Source organism: Ambystoma mexicanum, chromosome 2q, assembly GCF_040938575.1.
Source record: "Ambystoma mexicanum isolate Mex_15411 chromosome 2q, UKY_AmexF1_1, whole genome shotgun sequence".
Lineage (NCBI taxonomy): Eukaryota > Metazoa > Chordata > Amphibia > Caudata > Ambystomatidae > Ambystoma > Ambystoma mexicanum.
Window position 1 is genome coordinate 622332880 of NC_090924.1, and position 16839 is coordinate 622349718.

Consider the following 16839-nt stretch of genomic DNA (forward strand, 5'->3'; position numbering starts at 1 on the left):
ATAGAGATCTACCCAAAGTCTGTCTGGAGTAGCGGCTCACCCTTGGGGAGTTGGAGGTAGCTAAGTGAAGGGCTCGAGAAGGAAGGTATTTAAGAAGAGAGCGTTGTATGTATTTCGGTCCTTGGCCCCAGTAAACCTTTTGGACAATGCAAAGGGTCTTGAACTTGATCCATGCAGCCACCGGGAGCCAGTGGAGAGATTTCAGGGCTGGAGAGATTGGTCCCTGGGCTTGAGGCCAAGGAGAAGTCTTGCAGTCCTGTTCTGGATTAGTTGCAGAGATTAGAGGAATCGGAGAAAGAGGCTGTAGCAGTAGTCCAGCCTAGAGAGAGCCAGGGCTCTGGAGACGGAGCTTCTGGGGGAAGGTGAGAAAGGGAAGAGTACCTTTGAGGAGGTGAAGCTGGTAGTGGGGCTTCTTTGCAATGTCCAAGATGTGAGGAGAGCAGAAGAGTGGAGTCGAAGAGGACACCAAGGTTTTTCGCCTCACAGGAAGGTGAAGGAATAGTGCCCAGGGAGGTCAGCCAGCAAGTTAGAGGGATAGCAGGGGTCCCAATGAGAAGGATCTCTGTCTTACTAGCATTAAGGCAGAGGTCGTTGGCGGCGCACCAATCCTGAATTGTGGATAGACGGTCCTGAATGAGCAAGGAAGGAGAGGAGGCTGAGGGGAACCTGAAGAAGAGCCGAGTGCCATCCGCATACCACTGAACATTAGAGCAGAGGGTAGAGAACAGGTGGGCCCAAGGGGCCAAGTAGAGGTTGAAGAACCAGGGTGAAAGGATAGAGCCCTGGGGAATGCCACAGGTGTAGAGAGAGGTTCCGGAGAGAAAGGAACCAAATTAGTCCTGGGAGGGGCGGTCCAAGAGGAAGGAGGTCAACCACTCCAGGGCCTGACCCGTGATTTGGGATAGTAGGAAAACAGAGTTGTTAATTGAAAGGGTTAGACCCCAGTGAAAAGTGTGTGTGGGGAGGGTGTTGGCTTCTTTCAATTGGAGGTGGTCTGGGTCAGCATCATGCAGATAAGCCCTATAGGTGGAAATGGAGGATGAATTGTTGCCCGCTGGCAAACAGGGCTATATACTCTGGTTGGGGATCATAAAAGAAAAGAGTAAGGGCCTTGCAGGAGGATCTGATGCAAAATACACTCATGGCAGTGAGAAGCATAACCAGAACGAATATTTAAGAGACTATTCTCATGCCAATATGCAATAGCAAGTTCAAAGATTCTCTGATGTACACAAATTGCTGAAAACGGGGATTGTTTGCCGAGGCCGGGTGACTTATGAAGGAAAAAAACTGTGGCATTCACCCAACTCAAGATTACATGTAACCTACGTGACAGAAGTCTGGAGTTGGCTAAGGAGTACTTCGGATTGCCACAGAACACTATAGCTGAATTTATAACAAAAGGCTCAATTGTAACACAAGGAGTAGGCATGATCTGTGCGGCTCTAGGAATCTGAAAAGCTGCCTAAATGAACTGGGGATAGTGAGGTCCACTGAAACCTTGTCATTGTTAATGAGGGTCATACCAAAGACCAGCATCCATGTGGTATGGAGGCTAATGGAACAGAATATATGCGTTTGCTTGTACTGGATGCCTGTAAGGATGAAGTAGCTTCACCTATTGATCCCCAACCTTGTTGTAAATGTGGGACAGCAATGGCAAACTCTGCCCAGCTCTTGGTTGCCTGCACCAAAGTGGACAGCTTTTGGCAGGAGGCCCTTGAGAGAGTAAAGGTGGTAACGTCACGAGAGTAGAGATGTATTAAACAGAGCCCACAAGTTGATTAGATACTACAACTGTACAAGTCTAGTCAAAAGAATATACAGATTGAGAGGTGTCTAATCCAGGTTTAACAGTTAGCCACGACAGAGCTAGCATGGCCGATTTGGTGGTGCTACAGTTAATGCTATGACTGCACTTCCTGCATGGTCTAACTGCAGCACAGTGTGCATTTATGATTAACATGCTGCTGCGACGGGCACCAGTGGAAGGTGTCCTAAATAAGTCAATTTTGTGTATTTGTAAATAATCCATTTTTAGGAACCAAAAAAGCGTCAAATAATAAAATCCCCAGCAAAACTTCTTTCTTGTGTTAAGTACAACAATTGAAATATGGAATGTCTGCTGAGAAGCCTAGTCTTGGTTTTGTGAAGCATTGTCAGGTGACATGCTATGAAATATTTACTTTCAGGATATGTAAAGATAATGGGACCCTCAAGGTTTATTGAAGCAGAAGGATTTGTATAAAAATCCCATACCCAAGATTGCATGATGTTTCACGTCTGTGTGCCTAAAGTGCAAAGTTTCTAAGGTGCAGCTGTTGATAGTGTTTATTTCCAATACAGATACGAGTACCTACTATTACACAGAACTTTTATTTCAAAATATAAAAGCATTTCCCGAATTGAAAAACATAAAATGGCATAACTCATATACTGAATAGGAGGATTTAATATATACGTTTAGTGCAGCCTTATAAAATTGTTATGCTACCAACTCATTTGGTACAGATTACCATGTTGACTTATGGAAGACGTGGCTTTAATAGTGACTCGAACCTAGTGCAATGGTGTGCTGTCTTGCTTTTACAAGATGTTTTCATCCCATTTTATACCTGCATGCTTCCTTATTCTAAATCTTATTCACGGATAATTGTTACTGCTTTGAACAGCTGCAATAGAATTCACTGCTGCGTCAGTTTCCAATCTTAAGTTTTTTTCTGTTTGTAACTTGGTCTGAAATCTAACTTTCAGATAGCTCAGAAATTCAGCTGGAAGGTGCTACCAGATCTGTTCAACAACCCTGGACAGAAAGTGCAGGTTTAAGATTGGATTGTGTTTGCATATTTGCATGTGTCTGACATATACTTAGCTTGCATGAACACGTTTAGAGACTAACTGAATTATGAGAGTGATTAACTTGTATCTAAGTTACCAGTTTATATATGATGAAGATGCATAGTAACTTCCACTGATGCAGAGTTTGTGCTTTCACTAAATTTGATGAAATATGTTTTGTCTTGGGTTTCCTATCAAAATGCTGTGAAAAGCCCTCAAGTTGCCTGCTTGCAACTTCTCGTCACCGATCACTAATCCATGAAAAACAGTAGTTGCACCCTTGAGTTGATCCAACCCAAGTCTTGTTCGCTCAAGGATCACATTTTATGGCATCTAACTTGGTGCTGCTCTGGACAGTGTAAAGAACTCATGGTGGCAACAGTAAAGACAGATACAAGTGATCACAATTGAAGGGTGTTTATTAAACTGTATAATGGGTGAGAAAAATGCCTAATCTAAACCTAAATCTAAGATGGGAGCAAGCTACGACCATCAAATAAGGGAGTCCTAGTAGTGTCCTGTCAAATAGAAAGGGTCTATACTAAAAAGGACACTCTTGATAATACTTAAAACTAAGTTATAAAGTAGTGTGGGATAATGTTCACAAGAAAATAAAGAAGTGTTCAAATGATAAGTCAGGATGGTAGGGCTCGGCTCCCTTCCCCACGTCTTCAGCACGGGACAGGTCAGGACCTTTGAGCACAGCACACTCCTGGGCCTCGCCAAAACACAGGTTTTCAGTTCCTTTCAACGATGGCAGGACCTCGGTCTTCTCCGACTTACCGGTTGTGCTGAACCGTTGGAGTTTCTAATCTCGGGAGTCAATGACGACACAACAGCGGCAATCGCTTATCCCTGCTTGCGCTATCAGCGGGGAGGCCCCAGTGTACCGTTGACACCTGTCCCATGCCAGCTGGACTTCCCAGTCTTATGATTTCCCTTTCTGAGGCTTCGAGGGTCTAGGTTGAAAAGGGCAAGGGAAGCTCCCCCTTCGCCCCTCCAGGACTTGCTGCCTTTCTCCTCCGTTTGGACTGCTGGTCCGGTGTGGCTGTTTCCTCGTGTGTTAGGCCTTTCTCGCAGTATGCTCTCGTGCTTTGCCTTTTTATCACTATGGGTTAAGGAAACTGCTGTCATTTGTGCGTAGTTATTGTCAATTGCCTGACCCTTGTGTTAGGACATGCCGGGTCAGGTGTTGGTCCGTTGTCTTTCACAGTGCAAAAGTGTTTGCGTCGGAAAAGGGGGCAGGGGGATAGAACTTTTGAATATGCTGCGGGGTAGGATGGGGAAAAGGATACAGGGAAGGGGGTACCGCGTCTCACCAATCGGTGTCCCACCTCCACTCCCTGTGTAGCCCCCATCCAGGTGATCCGCCCCCCCCCCCCCCCCCAGGAACTGGATCCAATAGTGATGGCTGTGTCCTGGCCACCTGCATGACAGATCCCGGGCACTAGCAAGTGAGACACCTTCAGGTTTCTCACAACAGCGTACAGACAGTCTAGCTCTCTTCCATTACCCCACTTGTCCCAATTTAACTGGGTAGTGTGATTTTCGTCATCTCTTCAGCCACGATACATTTACAGAATGTAACCTTAATGTGGATGGGAATTTTTAACAAGACCATCAACAATGTATACCGCCTATCTACATTCTGATTCTCAATCGCCTTTGTTCACTGGCTATAATGATAAATATTCCAGACTTTCAAAATATGCCCATTTCTCCAAATACATAGTATGTATATCCTCTCCTTTTGCAAATTTCCAGACCCAGATCTAAAGCTCTACTACAAACCAGATAATTGCTGAATCACAGTTGGTTTGGGATGGTCAAAACAGGCACGTTAAGCAGAGAAATTGCAGATTGTAGCAAATCTTGTTTTTTTGACATGCATCTCCAGCCACTTGAGCTAGGGAGAATCCTGCTCTGTTCACTAATACCTTTTTGTTTTATTCTTCAAGTGGAACACTGTTTAAGGATGTTTATTTTAACCAGAAAAAAAATATATTCTTTTGGGCAAACAAGCATTAACCTGATGGGCAAAAATGAACTTTTGCCCATCATGTTAATCCTTGTTGGAGCAACAAATAGCATTTATCAAGCGTTGATCAGGGCAGAGGCCAACATCCACGGTTGTATCTTCCATATGTCCACCCTAGTGACTCTCACAAGCCTGAAACTCCAGTGCACTGAGCCGTTGACCCTACATCACCCACCAGCCACCACTCGCCTGGTGCTCAGGTCTTTCCATAACTTTGATTTCAGGGTGATGCTGAAATTCTGCAAGTGTGCTTTACAATGAAATGGACAGGAAACATGTGGAGTATGGATTCCTTGAGTGCACCATCCCTTGGCCCAAATGAAGAGCATCTGAGATGATCAGTCTAAAATGTCTGTAGTCTTGAATTTGTAGTATCTCTGGTCCATTGCTTGATAATTATCTCTGCCCAAACTTGTTGGAGAACTTTGTGCAGCAGCTAAATATTGAAAGTGGAAAAAAACGGGCAACAATTATTCATCAAATTTTAAGGGTCATCATTCCAGTGATGGGGAGACGCTTTCTTGGAGGATCATGTGCACAAGGCGTAAGCTGTTATTCTCCTGAAGCCAGGAATGTACTATCATTTAATAGCTATTTACACTACTAAACGTAGAAGAGGGGGAGGCGGGTTGACTGATTTGCGCCCTAATAATTACAGCTTTAGCCAGTTTTGCATGATTTTTGGTATGAGACTTAGAAAATGATGTTGCTGTTGTTTTGGAATTAGACCCCAATGCTAAGAAAACATGCTTCTTGGCTATGTGAGCTTGCCTGTAATCTTCTGTCGTCTTGTGACACATGGGCCTTTCAAGGTCTCCAGTACATGTGATTTAGGGAGGTAGCTCTGCTCTCTAAAGCAGGACTATGTAGGGTTCATATATTCAGTTTAGGGAGCTAGTTCTGCCGTGTTCACTGCAGTATGTGTGGTTTAGGGGATAACTCTGGGTTGAGCAGAAAGAGAGGCTGTGTGTGAAAGAGGAGCAGAGCCAGAGGTGAAACGGAGAGAGTTTGGGCTGAGTCAAGGAAGAAAGGCCAGAGAGGCTGGCCATACATGGTGAGCAGAAGGCAGCATGGAAGGATGTGTGTGGGGTGGTGGGAAAAGGGCAATGGGTGCTGTGGTTGCAAGAAGAGAAGAGGTAATGACGGGAGATGACTGGGACTGATTTGAGTTGAGGGGGGGAGGGGAAGCCGCATGAGCTGGGGATACTAGGGGAGGAAGCTACGGGTAAAGGGGCTGGGGCAGCAGGGGAAACAGAGGGAATGCTGCTAGAGGGTTGGGTGGTTTGAGTGGATCAAAAAGCGTGAATGAATTGGGACTGCAAGTGGACCAACGAAGAAGCTGGTGGGAAAATGTCTGTAGATTCCCTGTGGATCAAAGGTGATAAGAGGGCAAACTGAGTGTGAGCAAAATAGTATTGTTTTCTTGCATAATGCTTCGTGCTGGGCTCACCCAGCTTTTAAACATTGTAATGACAAGTGTTCTTGCCCCATTTTGAATGGTACTTAATTTATGGAGCTCTGAAGAAAGGCAGGCAAAGACGGTCATGCTTACAAAGTGCAGTCTCATGTCAGACCATCGCTTTACCAGTATAGCTACCCATCCCTAGCTAAGAGGAGGGAGGTGAGTTACTGAATAGATTTATTTCTCTTTTTGTAAGACACTGAAAATGTTCTTTTTGGTGTTTAGGCATGTCTGCAGAAGTTCAAGAGGAAGGTTTTTTTTTTATGCTCCGAGTTATTTGGGTGAAGTTAAGGTCTGAAAGGACTCAGTTTTGGGATTGCAGATGGTGGTTTGGGAGCAGAAAACATCAAATTAAACAGGAGACTAGGAGACTGCACACGTCACAAAGGTTTGTGTGCGTTGAAGTTGTTATGAAATAAGTTGATTTTAGGAGAAATGATTTTGCATTGTATTGCTATTGGTGCATGTATAATTGCCTTTAGGAAAATGGTTTTGTTTGGTGATTAATGTATTGATTGCCATGGTTTTCTTAATGAACAATGTTAAGTTTAAAATATGTGTTTTGGTTTATGTGGTTTACAGTATTTACTGATCAGCGATACATTCTTTAATTTGTATGGGTCAAATTGGATATTTTACTCTGAGAATTTGGTCTTGTTTTGGGGTGGATGCTTTCTCGTCTACACTCTTTATTATTTTGAATTATGTATTCGTTTCTAGGTCTGTATTAAAATGAAATTGTAAGATCTGTTGTGTAAAGGGAGGCAATAGCTATCCAGTTCTTTCATTTTTACTTGTGCTTCAGATAATAGATGTTTTTGTGCTTTTTACGTATGTGTCTTGAGATAAATTTGAAGAGGTGTTAGTGTGGTCATTTTATTGTGACAAGTGGACTGCTGATATTTGGATTTAACTTATGATAATGATTGAAAAGTGTTTGTAAATTGGGTTAGCCGTGTATATATCATCTCAGATTTGTTTTGGTGAAGAGATTTGTGAAATGGGCCCAATGGGACGGTTTGATTATATTGGCCAATATTGATCTGTATCAAATGTAATGTTACTTTGGAAATTCTGTGTTTTTGGTGTGAGTTTAAATACTCTCTACTTTAAGCATCTAGCTGCCAGAACTCTTTGAACAGTCAGTGCCATGTGTGTTTCTTTCTTCTTATTCATAATTGGTTCAGTATTTAGGAGAATTTTCTGTTGAGTCCTCATGTAAGAAGGGCAGTCAGCTTTGTCACAAGATCAAACCATGTTTTCATTGTATGTAGCGCATATAATGGTTGTTTAAGTATAGCCTCAATGGAATATCTGTAATGATGTAGAATATGCTTTTTGGATAGTGCAGTATGTGTTATCGATGTTAATTGCCTGCAGTAAGCTGTTGTAATGTACTGTAAAAAAAGAGTTGCTTTTGCATGTGCTATACCTGGGGTATTGAATAGGTTGTCTGTTTTCTGTCAAATGTGCAGGTTGTTCTGGTGCACCTGGGGGGAGGCCTCCAGTATTGTATAAAATGTGGCTTAATACATTCTGTGCAATAACTTATGATAATTTGGAATGGGTGATTCTCGTGGTAGTGTGTCTAATGCATGCTTTTTTCGATATTGTTTGTGTACGTTGCGAACGTGATGGGCTAATGGATGTAGTGAGTATGTCCATGCAAAATGAGCTTTTTCAGTTGTAAGGTATGCAACAGTGTGGTTTTGGCTTGGTTGTATAATGTATAGTTGGTGCTAAGTGGGGGCATGTTTTTTAAATACTATCTAAGATGGTCACTGTCCGTTTTATACATATGTTTTCTCTTTAGTGTGTGGACAAGGTTGAATGTGGTAATGACTTAGGGGATGGTGTAGATTATGATTTGGGACACTTGCATTATTAATGTTTGTATGATTTGTATGAGGTGGAACTTCTTGAATTGTCCCTGCGGGTATGTGTTTTGTTTGATATATGCAGGAGTAAATAAATTCAAGTTGCAGGCTCCTTGACAGTGTAGGGAAGGCATGGTATCCCATGTATGACACTGATACAATGGATACAATGTGTAAAATCTTTATTGAAAATGTTGGGGCTGGAGAAACCAGGTGTTACTCTATAACTAAGATGGGAGTAGTCTCAACCGTCAAACGATAAAACATTTCTAGTGGAGTCTGTCAAATCAAAATGGCCTATGCTAACCAAACCTACTCTCTGCCCTATATCTTGTACAAAAAGTCTAAAAAGGAGACCTGTATGCAAAGGAAAAATCAGTGTTCAAAAGAATAAATGCTGTTGAACCAGCTCTCTTCCCCACGTTATACCTCACGGAGTAAGGTGGTCCTTGTAGGCAGGACGACACACTATGGCTTGGTTTCCAAGACTATAAACAGTTCCAAAACGTGGATTGATGCCTGCCTGGCTTTCCACGTTAAAGTCCCTTTTTCGTGATTTCCAAAAATAATACTTCAACACAAAGTTCACAAAGGTTCCCCTCGGTCGGGCTCAGACCTCTCACATCAAAGTTCAACACAAACTTGCAAGGGGGCTCCTTTCCCCAAGCTGATACTTCGGTTCTTCCTCAGTCGGGCTCAGACCACTTTCAGATGTCAGACCTTCAACTGTGCGTGGCTTTCTTTACAGACGATGGCAGGACCACTTCGACTCAAAGTTCACGTTTACACTTGCTTACTTCACTTTTGCTGTGCATTCCCTTTATTGCTTCAAACAATGTACCTTTCACTGAGCCTTTCGAGTGGGCTACTTCCTTTCTTCGAACCACTCTGTTACTTGGTATCGCTGATCTCACAGCTATCCTTACTTCAGAGGTCATTCATAGGTCTGCCTTTCTTTGCATCTCATCCACATCCGTGCAACCTTCACTTGCGATATAATGTTGCTACTTCATTCGCTCTAACACACACCGGTCTCTCGGGTCGCTTGCCAACTCACCGGCTGTGTGCATCTTTCTTGTTTCTGCTATTTCCAATTCACGAGTCAATGTTCGTACCATAGGCTTGGCTTCGCCTCCCCAACTCTGCTGTTCACCGGGAGGGTCACTGGCGTCCTTGAAATACAATGCAGTCTTCACTTGTGGGATCGGACCTTCTCCACATGTGTTTCATGGCCTTTCGGCGGCAACAACCTCCAGTAGGGAACTCTTGGAGTTTTCGGCCTGCTGCTCTTGTCCCTTGGTCCGTTGCTCTGCTTCAGTAGGTGTGCCTCCGTCCCAGAAGTTCTGCTTGTACTCCTGTTTCGCCTTGCTCAGAGTGTCTCTTTAGGTGCTGCCTTTTATTTGTGTGAGGAGAGCTAATTGGTATTAGGTGAATGCACTTGGAGTAAAGTGCCTGACTTTGTCTGACCCGATTAAAGGGACATGTCCAGTACGATGTGAGAGGGTTAGCCTGGTTACTCTGCCAACCTCTTCCTCGGCCCAGTATTTGTGTAAAAAGGGGTGGGGGGGATTGGGACTTGGAAAATCCAAAAAAATAGGATGGATCAGATAAACAAGAGGGTGGGATACCGTGTCTCACCACCGGATGCCTCGCCCCCACTTCCCGAAGACCGCTCACCCAGGTGATCCTCCCACCATTGTCCATCCCCAGGAACTGGATCCAAAAGCGATGGCTGTGTCCTGGCCACCTGGATGACAAGTCCCCCGAGGACTAGCGGGCGCGAGATACCCTTTGGTTTCTCACAACGGGTATAACAAGTCATTTGCCCCCTCAGTTCTTCACATACATATACAGCACACCATTTGTTACTCGCTAAGAGTACATTATAACTAGCCATCCGCTAGTGGCAAGTGTATTATGTATAGGAAAATGTGTGCTATGTTTTAGCATGTGTTTTGAATAGCATCTGTTTTGATCGGGGGGTGGTTTTGTTTTTTACTTGTGGAATGGTGGGATAATACATGGTGCAGTATGTTTGGGGTATAGTGTAGGGATGTCTGGGGCATAGCAATATAGTTTACTTACCAAGCAAAATGAAGAGCGGTCATGTGAAGATGCTCAGTGTATGGCATTATAGGCTTTGGTGGAGGACTATAGCATGTGATTTGGAGATGTGCAGTCCTCCTCCTATTTGTGTATTTCCATTGGTTTATATCCTCAGTGTATTTGAAGTCTAGTTGCAGGAATGTAGTGTGCCCTGAGATGCCACATGGTACAGTCCGCCCTGCAGGTAAGGGGTGCATCAGCCACTTTTGCTCCCTAAAAATGGGCAAATACTCCCTCCCACCCCCAACGCCCCAAAAAATAGGGAGTAAAAATATTCCCAACTAAAAATAGGAAAAGACATGTAGATTTGTGTGCCCCTGCTTTCACCCGCACAGCTCCATGGAGATGTTTGGACCAGTAGTGCACGTAGTACCACAGGAAAAAACTACTATTGTAACTGCTTAATTGGAAGAAGCAAACCTGAATCTTTTTAATGTGTATGAATAACTTAGTGCAAAGAAATACATATAAAACATTTCTGTTTTTCAGTTAAAAACATTTTTACTAGTTTATAAAATACTCTTGGAGTTACGTTTTTACTCCTTCCAAAATCATTTTACTCCCAACTTTAAAAGAAATGGGGAGTAAAATACTCACACTTCCAAATCTTATGTGGAGCAGTAGGTACAGTTGTTTCAAGCCACTCATTGGTACGGAGCAAAATGAGTGTTGTCGGATTAGACTAGTAATGTTAATTAAAAAGGAGAAAACAGGCTACATTTGGAAGGAAGGGCGGCATAACGTTTGTATATATTTTGGATGCGCATGGTTATGTGCTGTCTATCCTGTGTATTTAATTTGATGGTGATTTGTTTTTAGTTGTAATCCGTATTTGAAAGCTGGAGGTGAATTCCTGAAAAATGCAGAAAAGGATTGCTGAAATTGAATGACTAGTACGAAGATGATTCTATTGTTAAACACTCAGAGGTAATCTGGCTGCCCACTGTGTTCAAGGAAAAATTACGATATTCAAGAGAATACTTATGTAATTTTAGATTATATGCTTGTGCTCTCCGAGCATGCATATTCAGTTTGCATTAGTCCTGAATTTGTGTGCCCATTCCATTACTGAAATATCCTGCTTTTTTGGATTAAATTATGGCGTTTGGGCATGGAAAATATATTCTGCTGTGCCCCTAAGGGATAGTCTAAAGAATGTGTGCGCATGTGTGGAAGAAATGCTTTACAGTATTGGAGCTCATATTTGTGGTTCCACCGTGTTCAGACATGTCCGATTTTGGACGACTTAAAAGGTTCTGGACGTTGTGTGATGGTGTGTACTTATCAAAGCAGTCTGCTCTTGTGACAGGCGGTCAGATATGAAAGTCAAGACCTTACTGGCCAAAGAGCCATACATTGACCTTATTTAACCCAAGGTGCCTGTTACTTTGTGATGTTCCACCTCAGAGTTTTGCCACTTGGCAACTTTGATAGCAAAATGACATAACACAGAGCTTAATGTGGGATTCTGTTGCTGTGGGCAATTAGAGACTACTGGCTATGTCTTACTTTTCTAGCGATTACATAGAATTAAGACGCATGTGGTTATTTCCTGTTCATAGGCTGATTGGGGTATGGTCTGTTGAATCTGCACTGTGAAGTAAATATGCAAAAGGAGCAAAGTTTAGCGACAGTGTGTTTCTCAATTTATTTTTGGCATGCAAGTAAACCAATTAACTTTTAAATCTAAAAATATCTTTTGATAAGACACGCAATTATGTAAAGAAGCATTACACGTCTTCAAGACCTGTTTCATGTTGAATCATTAAGGCATTTCAGTTTTAACTGATTTGCTTTTTTCTCGTAAATTAGTGGTTAGCAAGTCTATTTGCTGCTACATTTTTTCTTTGAGCAGCTGAGTTGCCTAGAATGAATTACTTTAAATGCTAATATGTGTTACTAGTTTAGAAATTGTCGAATTAAAGATGCAGTACCCTGTAAATGTTTTGCGCCTCTGAACTAAAGAAATATTATACAAATAAAGTCAGATAACGCTATTAAAGTTGCATTGGTACCTCTTGAATATGGAAAACAGCAATTGCCATTATAAATTGTGATTGTGCACTCATGAAGTCTGCCAATGCGGTAAATGCACATGTCAATAAGTCATATGCTTAGTAGCATGTATATGCAGCGCATTGGCAAATTTCGGGTTCATTTTTCATGCAGTTTTGAAATTGGTAAATTAAGCTTTTTCAAAGTGCACACGATTAGAATTAACTTACTTCACCCACAAATGGCAAAGAAAAAAAAATCACCAGGACTGGCACTGGTTACCCGCCGAGTTCCTTCAGGAAGCTGGAAGACAGGAAAGTCTCAAACTCGAGAGCCGTGGCTGAAAGCAAATTATGCGGGGAATTTGTTAAAATATGGAACATGAGGATTACTAATGGTTCCACTTGCGGTGATGTTCCACCAAGGCCAAAGTGGAGATCGGGTCATAAATTCTCATTCTTGGATTACTTTGTCCTCTCACCAACACTGTTTGATCTCTGTGAGGAGATGAGGGTTGTTGAGACGGAGTTCAGTGACCATCAAATGATTAAAATAAGAATGGGATACGAAGAGTCTTGTGCCACTAACCCCGGGCTCGCACATTTGGTAGTGTATCGGAGGGGCAACCGAATTTCCAGATCTATTGACCATGTTACTAAATATTTACAAAGCCTCAATACAGGAGTTTATTACAATATCCACCCTGGAGCCAAGGACAGCCGGTATAAAACCAGGTCTATTTCAAGCTTTCCTTGATAGATTTAAAAGCATGCCTCGAGAAAATAAGATCATTAAACCAACAATAACCCACTATTTTGACCCGATAATTCAAAATAAAAAGAAAGACCTTAGAAGTGATGGTGCGGAGAAGGTGTGGTTATGGACCAGAGGCATACTTAGTTAAATCTAAACAATTGAAACAAAAAATGAAAAATTGGACCATGAAGAGGCAAAAATGCTCCAAATCTTTGCACAGCATGACTCCAGAAATTGCTGGGAACTGATAGGTGGCATGAATATAACACAGGGCCGTCAACAGAGCAGTCCTTTAGAAGAGGGAGTGTGGGTGAAACACTTCCTGCATGTATATAGGACACCACAGCAGGAAATTATATCGATCTGGCATATGTCCTATGGCATTTGTCTGTATTAATAGTCTATTGAATGCCTAATTAGAGGTCATCTAGTTCCAGGGATGCTGGCCCCAAAGGTTTGTTGAATGCTGTTTTAAAAGCAAATCCAGCGATTTGGTCAAAGACCATGTTTATTTTGTTTAGTGCAGTATTGGCGGCAAGAGAAATCCCTGCTTCCTGGTGCAATGCTGTTATGTCCCTTTACATGAAGGGAGGCGGAGCCATTGCAGACAATGTTTACCCATCTCCCTTCTTGATAGTGAGAGCAAGATTTTTGCAGCTCTCGTGTTCTGACCTGGATGCTTAGGCCACCTTATCTGACCGTTTACAGAAATATCAGACCGGCTTGTGAAGGGGGTTCAGTTCGGAATTAAATGGTCGTGTTGTGGGTTGGCTAAAAGAAGAATCATGGAGGAAAGGCAGGTTGCCACTCTATATGTCTGCAATTGACTATACGCAGGACTTTGACTGCATCAACCGAAATCTTTTACAGTGCAAGTTGAGGGACGGGCATATACATGGGCCTCTGTCAATCTTGGTTCATTTACAAGAGCATACTTTTCTCCACGTTCAGTTGAATGGGCGGGGTGAGCCAACAGAGAGCTTTGGGGCCAGTAGGGGCCCCTGTCAGGGCTGTGTATTGGCTCCCGGCCTGTTCAACCTCTTCTTTTTCATTTGCTCCACCGTGGATTTCCTCTTTATTTGTCCCGTACCTTATGGCCTCCTTCTGGATAGGTCTCAACTCTGCATCAATGAGAAAAAAAGCAATGTTATCAGGTTTATAAATTCTCCAAAAAGGAGAATGTTTTATAGTTGGTGGGTGGGTAATCAGCCACCAGGTCCCACTCAAACGCTTACTTGCCTGGATTTTACAATGGATGCAGTTAACGTCACTATTTTCATGGCTCGTATTATGACCAAGGAGACACAGGCCGCTGCACAGATGAAGAGAATTGGAATCCGATTTTGTAGGTTCTTGATCCGTCCTTAACTATCTTTCTATAAAATTAAAGTAGCACTAAAATTGCTATAGCACTGAGATCGGCCATGGACTGAGCTCTAGCGTATGATAAGGTGGAGTCTTGGTTGTGAAAGTGTGCCCTGAGCTTATGTGATTGTGTGCCAATAGCTATGCTCAAATTTGAACTGGGCTTAGCATCACTGAGCTGCACGCTGGATTGGAAGATTCTGTCTTTGTATAGGAGGTTACTGGTCCCCTTGGTGGGATCGTTCTTTGAAGAGCTAGCCGACACTCTGAAACACACGACAATGGGGTCTTTGACCAAGTTTAGGGAAAGAGCAGACCAGGTGTGAAGAGGAATTGAGTTGTATTCCAGTGACCTCATTGACCATCTAAATGAGGCAAAAAAGATCTTGTTTAGACACGACTGACGAATGACAACAATTGCATGGATGAGAGTATATAAACTTTACAGGAGCCCATCTCCTTTCGAAGAACCCCTCGGAGCTTTCCCAAAATAGCTGAAAAAATTCCCAAATGGCTATTGGACCAGCCAATTATCTGTTGCCAACCCATGAAATTTGTCAGGTCAGATCCTCTGGTATGAAAACGGCAATAGTTATGTTATGTAAGAACGAGAATGTAATGCAGAATAGAGTACATCCTCCTGAATTGTCCATCTTGAAAAATGTATAGATCTTTTTGGCTGTGTCGATTCATACATAATTATGCCCTTTTAGAGACTGGGAATTTATTCGCGAGAATACCCAGTGCTGAAGAAACTGTTGTTGTTACTATAGCTGTGATCAAGATCTTACATCAAGCTGGTCTGATTAGATGAAGGTGGTAATGTTTTGGGATTTCTATGTCTCTCCCTTATTTCATTCTCTTTCCTTAGATTCTTTTTGTTTTCTTCTCTTTGCTTTTATTTTATTTTTCCTTTCTGTTTGATTTCTTTACGATCTTTATTGCCTCTAACAATTTCTCTTTTAAATTAGTCAATCGATGTATATTATGGTATGTTTTTTAGCAGGAAATTTGAATAGAAGTTATTAACGAATTTCTTTATGAATTATGATTGTAAATTTGTAATGAACAGTTCTTATTTTGTGAAAGGTTGAGCATGAACAACCAATAACGCAATAAAAAAAGAAAATTGGAATTAACTGGAAACTCATTTTTTTCAATGTTTGTTATACTGTATGTCTAATACTATCTTATTGTATTTAGTTATTACTGTTAAATGCAAGGTTTTAATTGGGTATCTTTGTGTTTATTCTAAATAAACATTACCTACAGTTTGGTACGGTTTTGTGCAATAGTGGAAAGTTTGGGTAAGGATAAGAGAAAACATGAAAAGGAGGATATGATTTTAAATAGAATAGTGGTTGTGCTTATACATCCTGCCAGCCAGAGCCATGCACTTCTACGGCTAAATAAGGGTACGGAGTAACCACACATTAAGCCAGGCGATGGTGACTATATTTCACCCAAAATATAAGTTAGTCTACTGTTTTTTGTATAAAGCAGACATGAATGCTAAATGTTATCAGTCATGTCATTAAAACGCAATTATTCATGTAATCTGTGATGACACGTGTATGTTAACGAGATAAATATGGGGGCAATAAGGTTACATTTTTACCTTAACTGGCAAATTGAGTTGCTGTTTAGATTTTGAATCATAACCTAGCTTATGCATATTATAGGCTGGTTATATCTGTATTCTCTTATGACATCCTAAGGGTTCACGTGTGTGAGTGATCAGGGATGAGATGAGGTTCAAGTTATGTTTTCACCAAGTTAGCCTGTTGGTGAATATGCAACAATATTCCATAATCGAAGTACATTTCTTGACCTGCCTTTGGTTGTAGCTGAACTATTTTCTTTTCCCTCAAATTGAAATGAGTATCTTTTGAGCAACCGTTTTCAGCGAGGTCAATATTTGTGCTGGAGTTACCATTTTCACTTTTTCTTTGTCCAAGAAACTGATTTAGCCTCTGAGTAATCACTGATGTCCCTGAGCATAGCAAGGGAATGATGGGTAAAGAGGAGTGATGGGGCAGGATTGTGAGGCTGATAACTTTGTTCAAAATGTGGCATTTTATTAAATTATAAATGTTACCAAAAGCCTCACTATACCTACTCTGACAATGATTTAGCTGCCTATCAAAACTAAAGTAAAACACCCTAATACAGGATGTCTGGCCCTCACACTCAAAAATCAAATGCACAAAAAAAATATTTGGCAATTCAAATAACATCAATAATATTTGTTTCTTGATAACTTCTTAGTAACCTAGAATGCAGGGTAAATTCAGCTCAAATGTTCAACAGAAAGAAACCAGGAAATCCATGTGTGTAATTAAGTCTCAATTCAGTTCTGTGTCATTGTCAAAGTAAAGTTTTGTTAACCAAAGTTCCAAAAA

General features: G+C 41.8%; 1 protein-coding gene across 5 annotated transcripts in view; it reads left to right on the forward strand.

The window, feature by feature from the left end:
- The window catches only part of BFAR (bifunctional apoptosis regulator), a 799780-nt gene that overhangs the window by 631909 nt on the left and 151032 nt on the right, over positions 1-16839 (forward strand). For 2 of the 5 annotated variants that reach the window (XM_069647783.1, XM_069647784.1), the window contains one exon: positions 2755-2820. The exons of the other annotated variants lie outside the window; for them this stretch is intronic. In XM_069647783.1, the coding sequence (XP_069503884.1) occupies positions 2755-2820 (66 nt within the window). The remainder of the gene's footprint in view (positions 1-2754; positions 2821-16839) is intronic. 5 annotated transcript variants of the gene reach the window in all.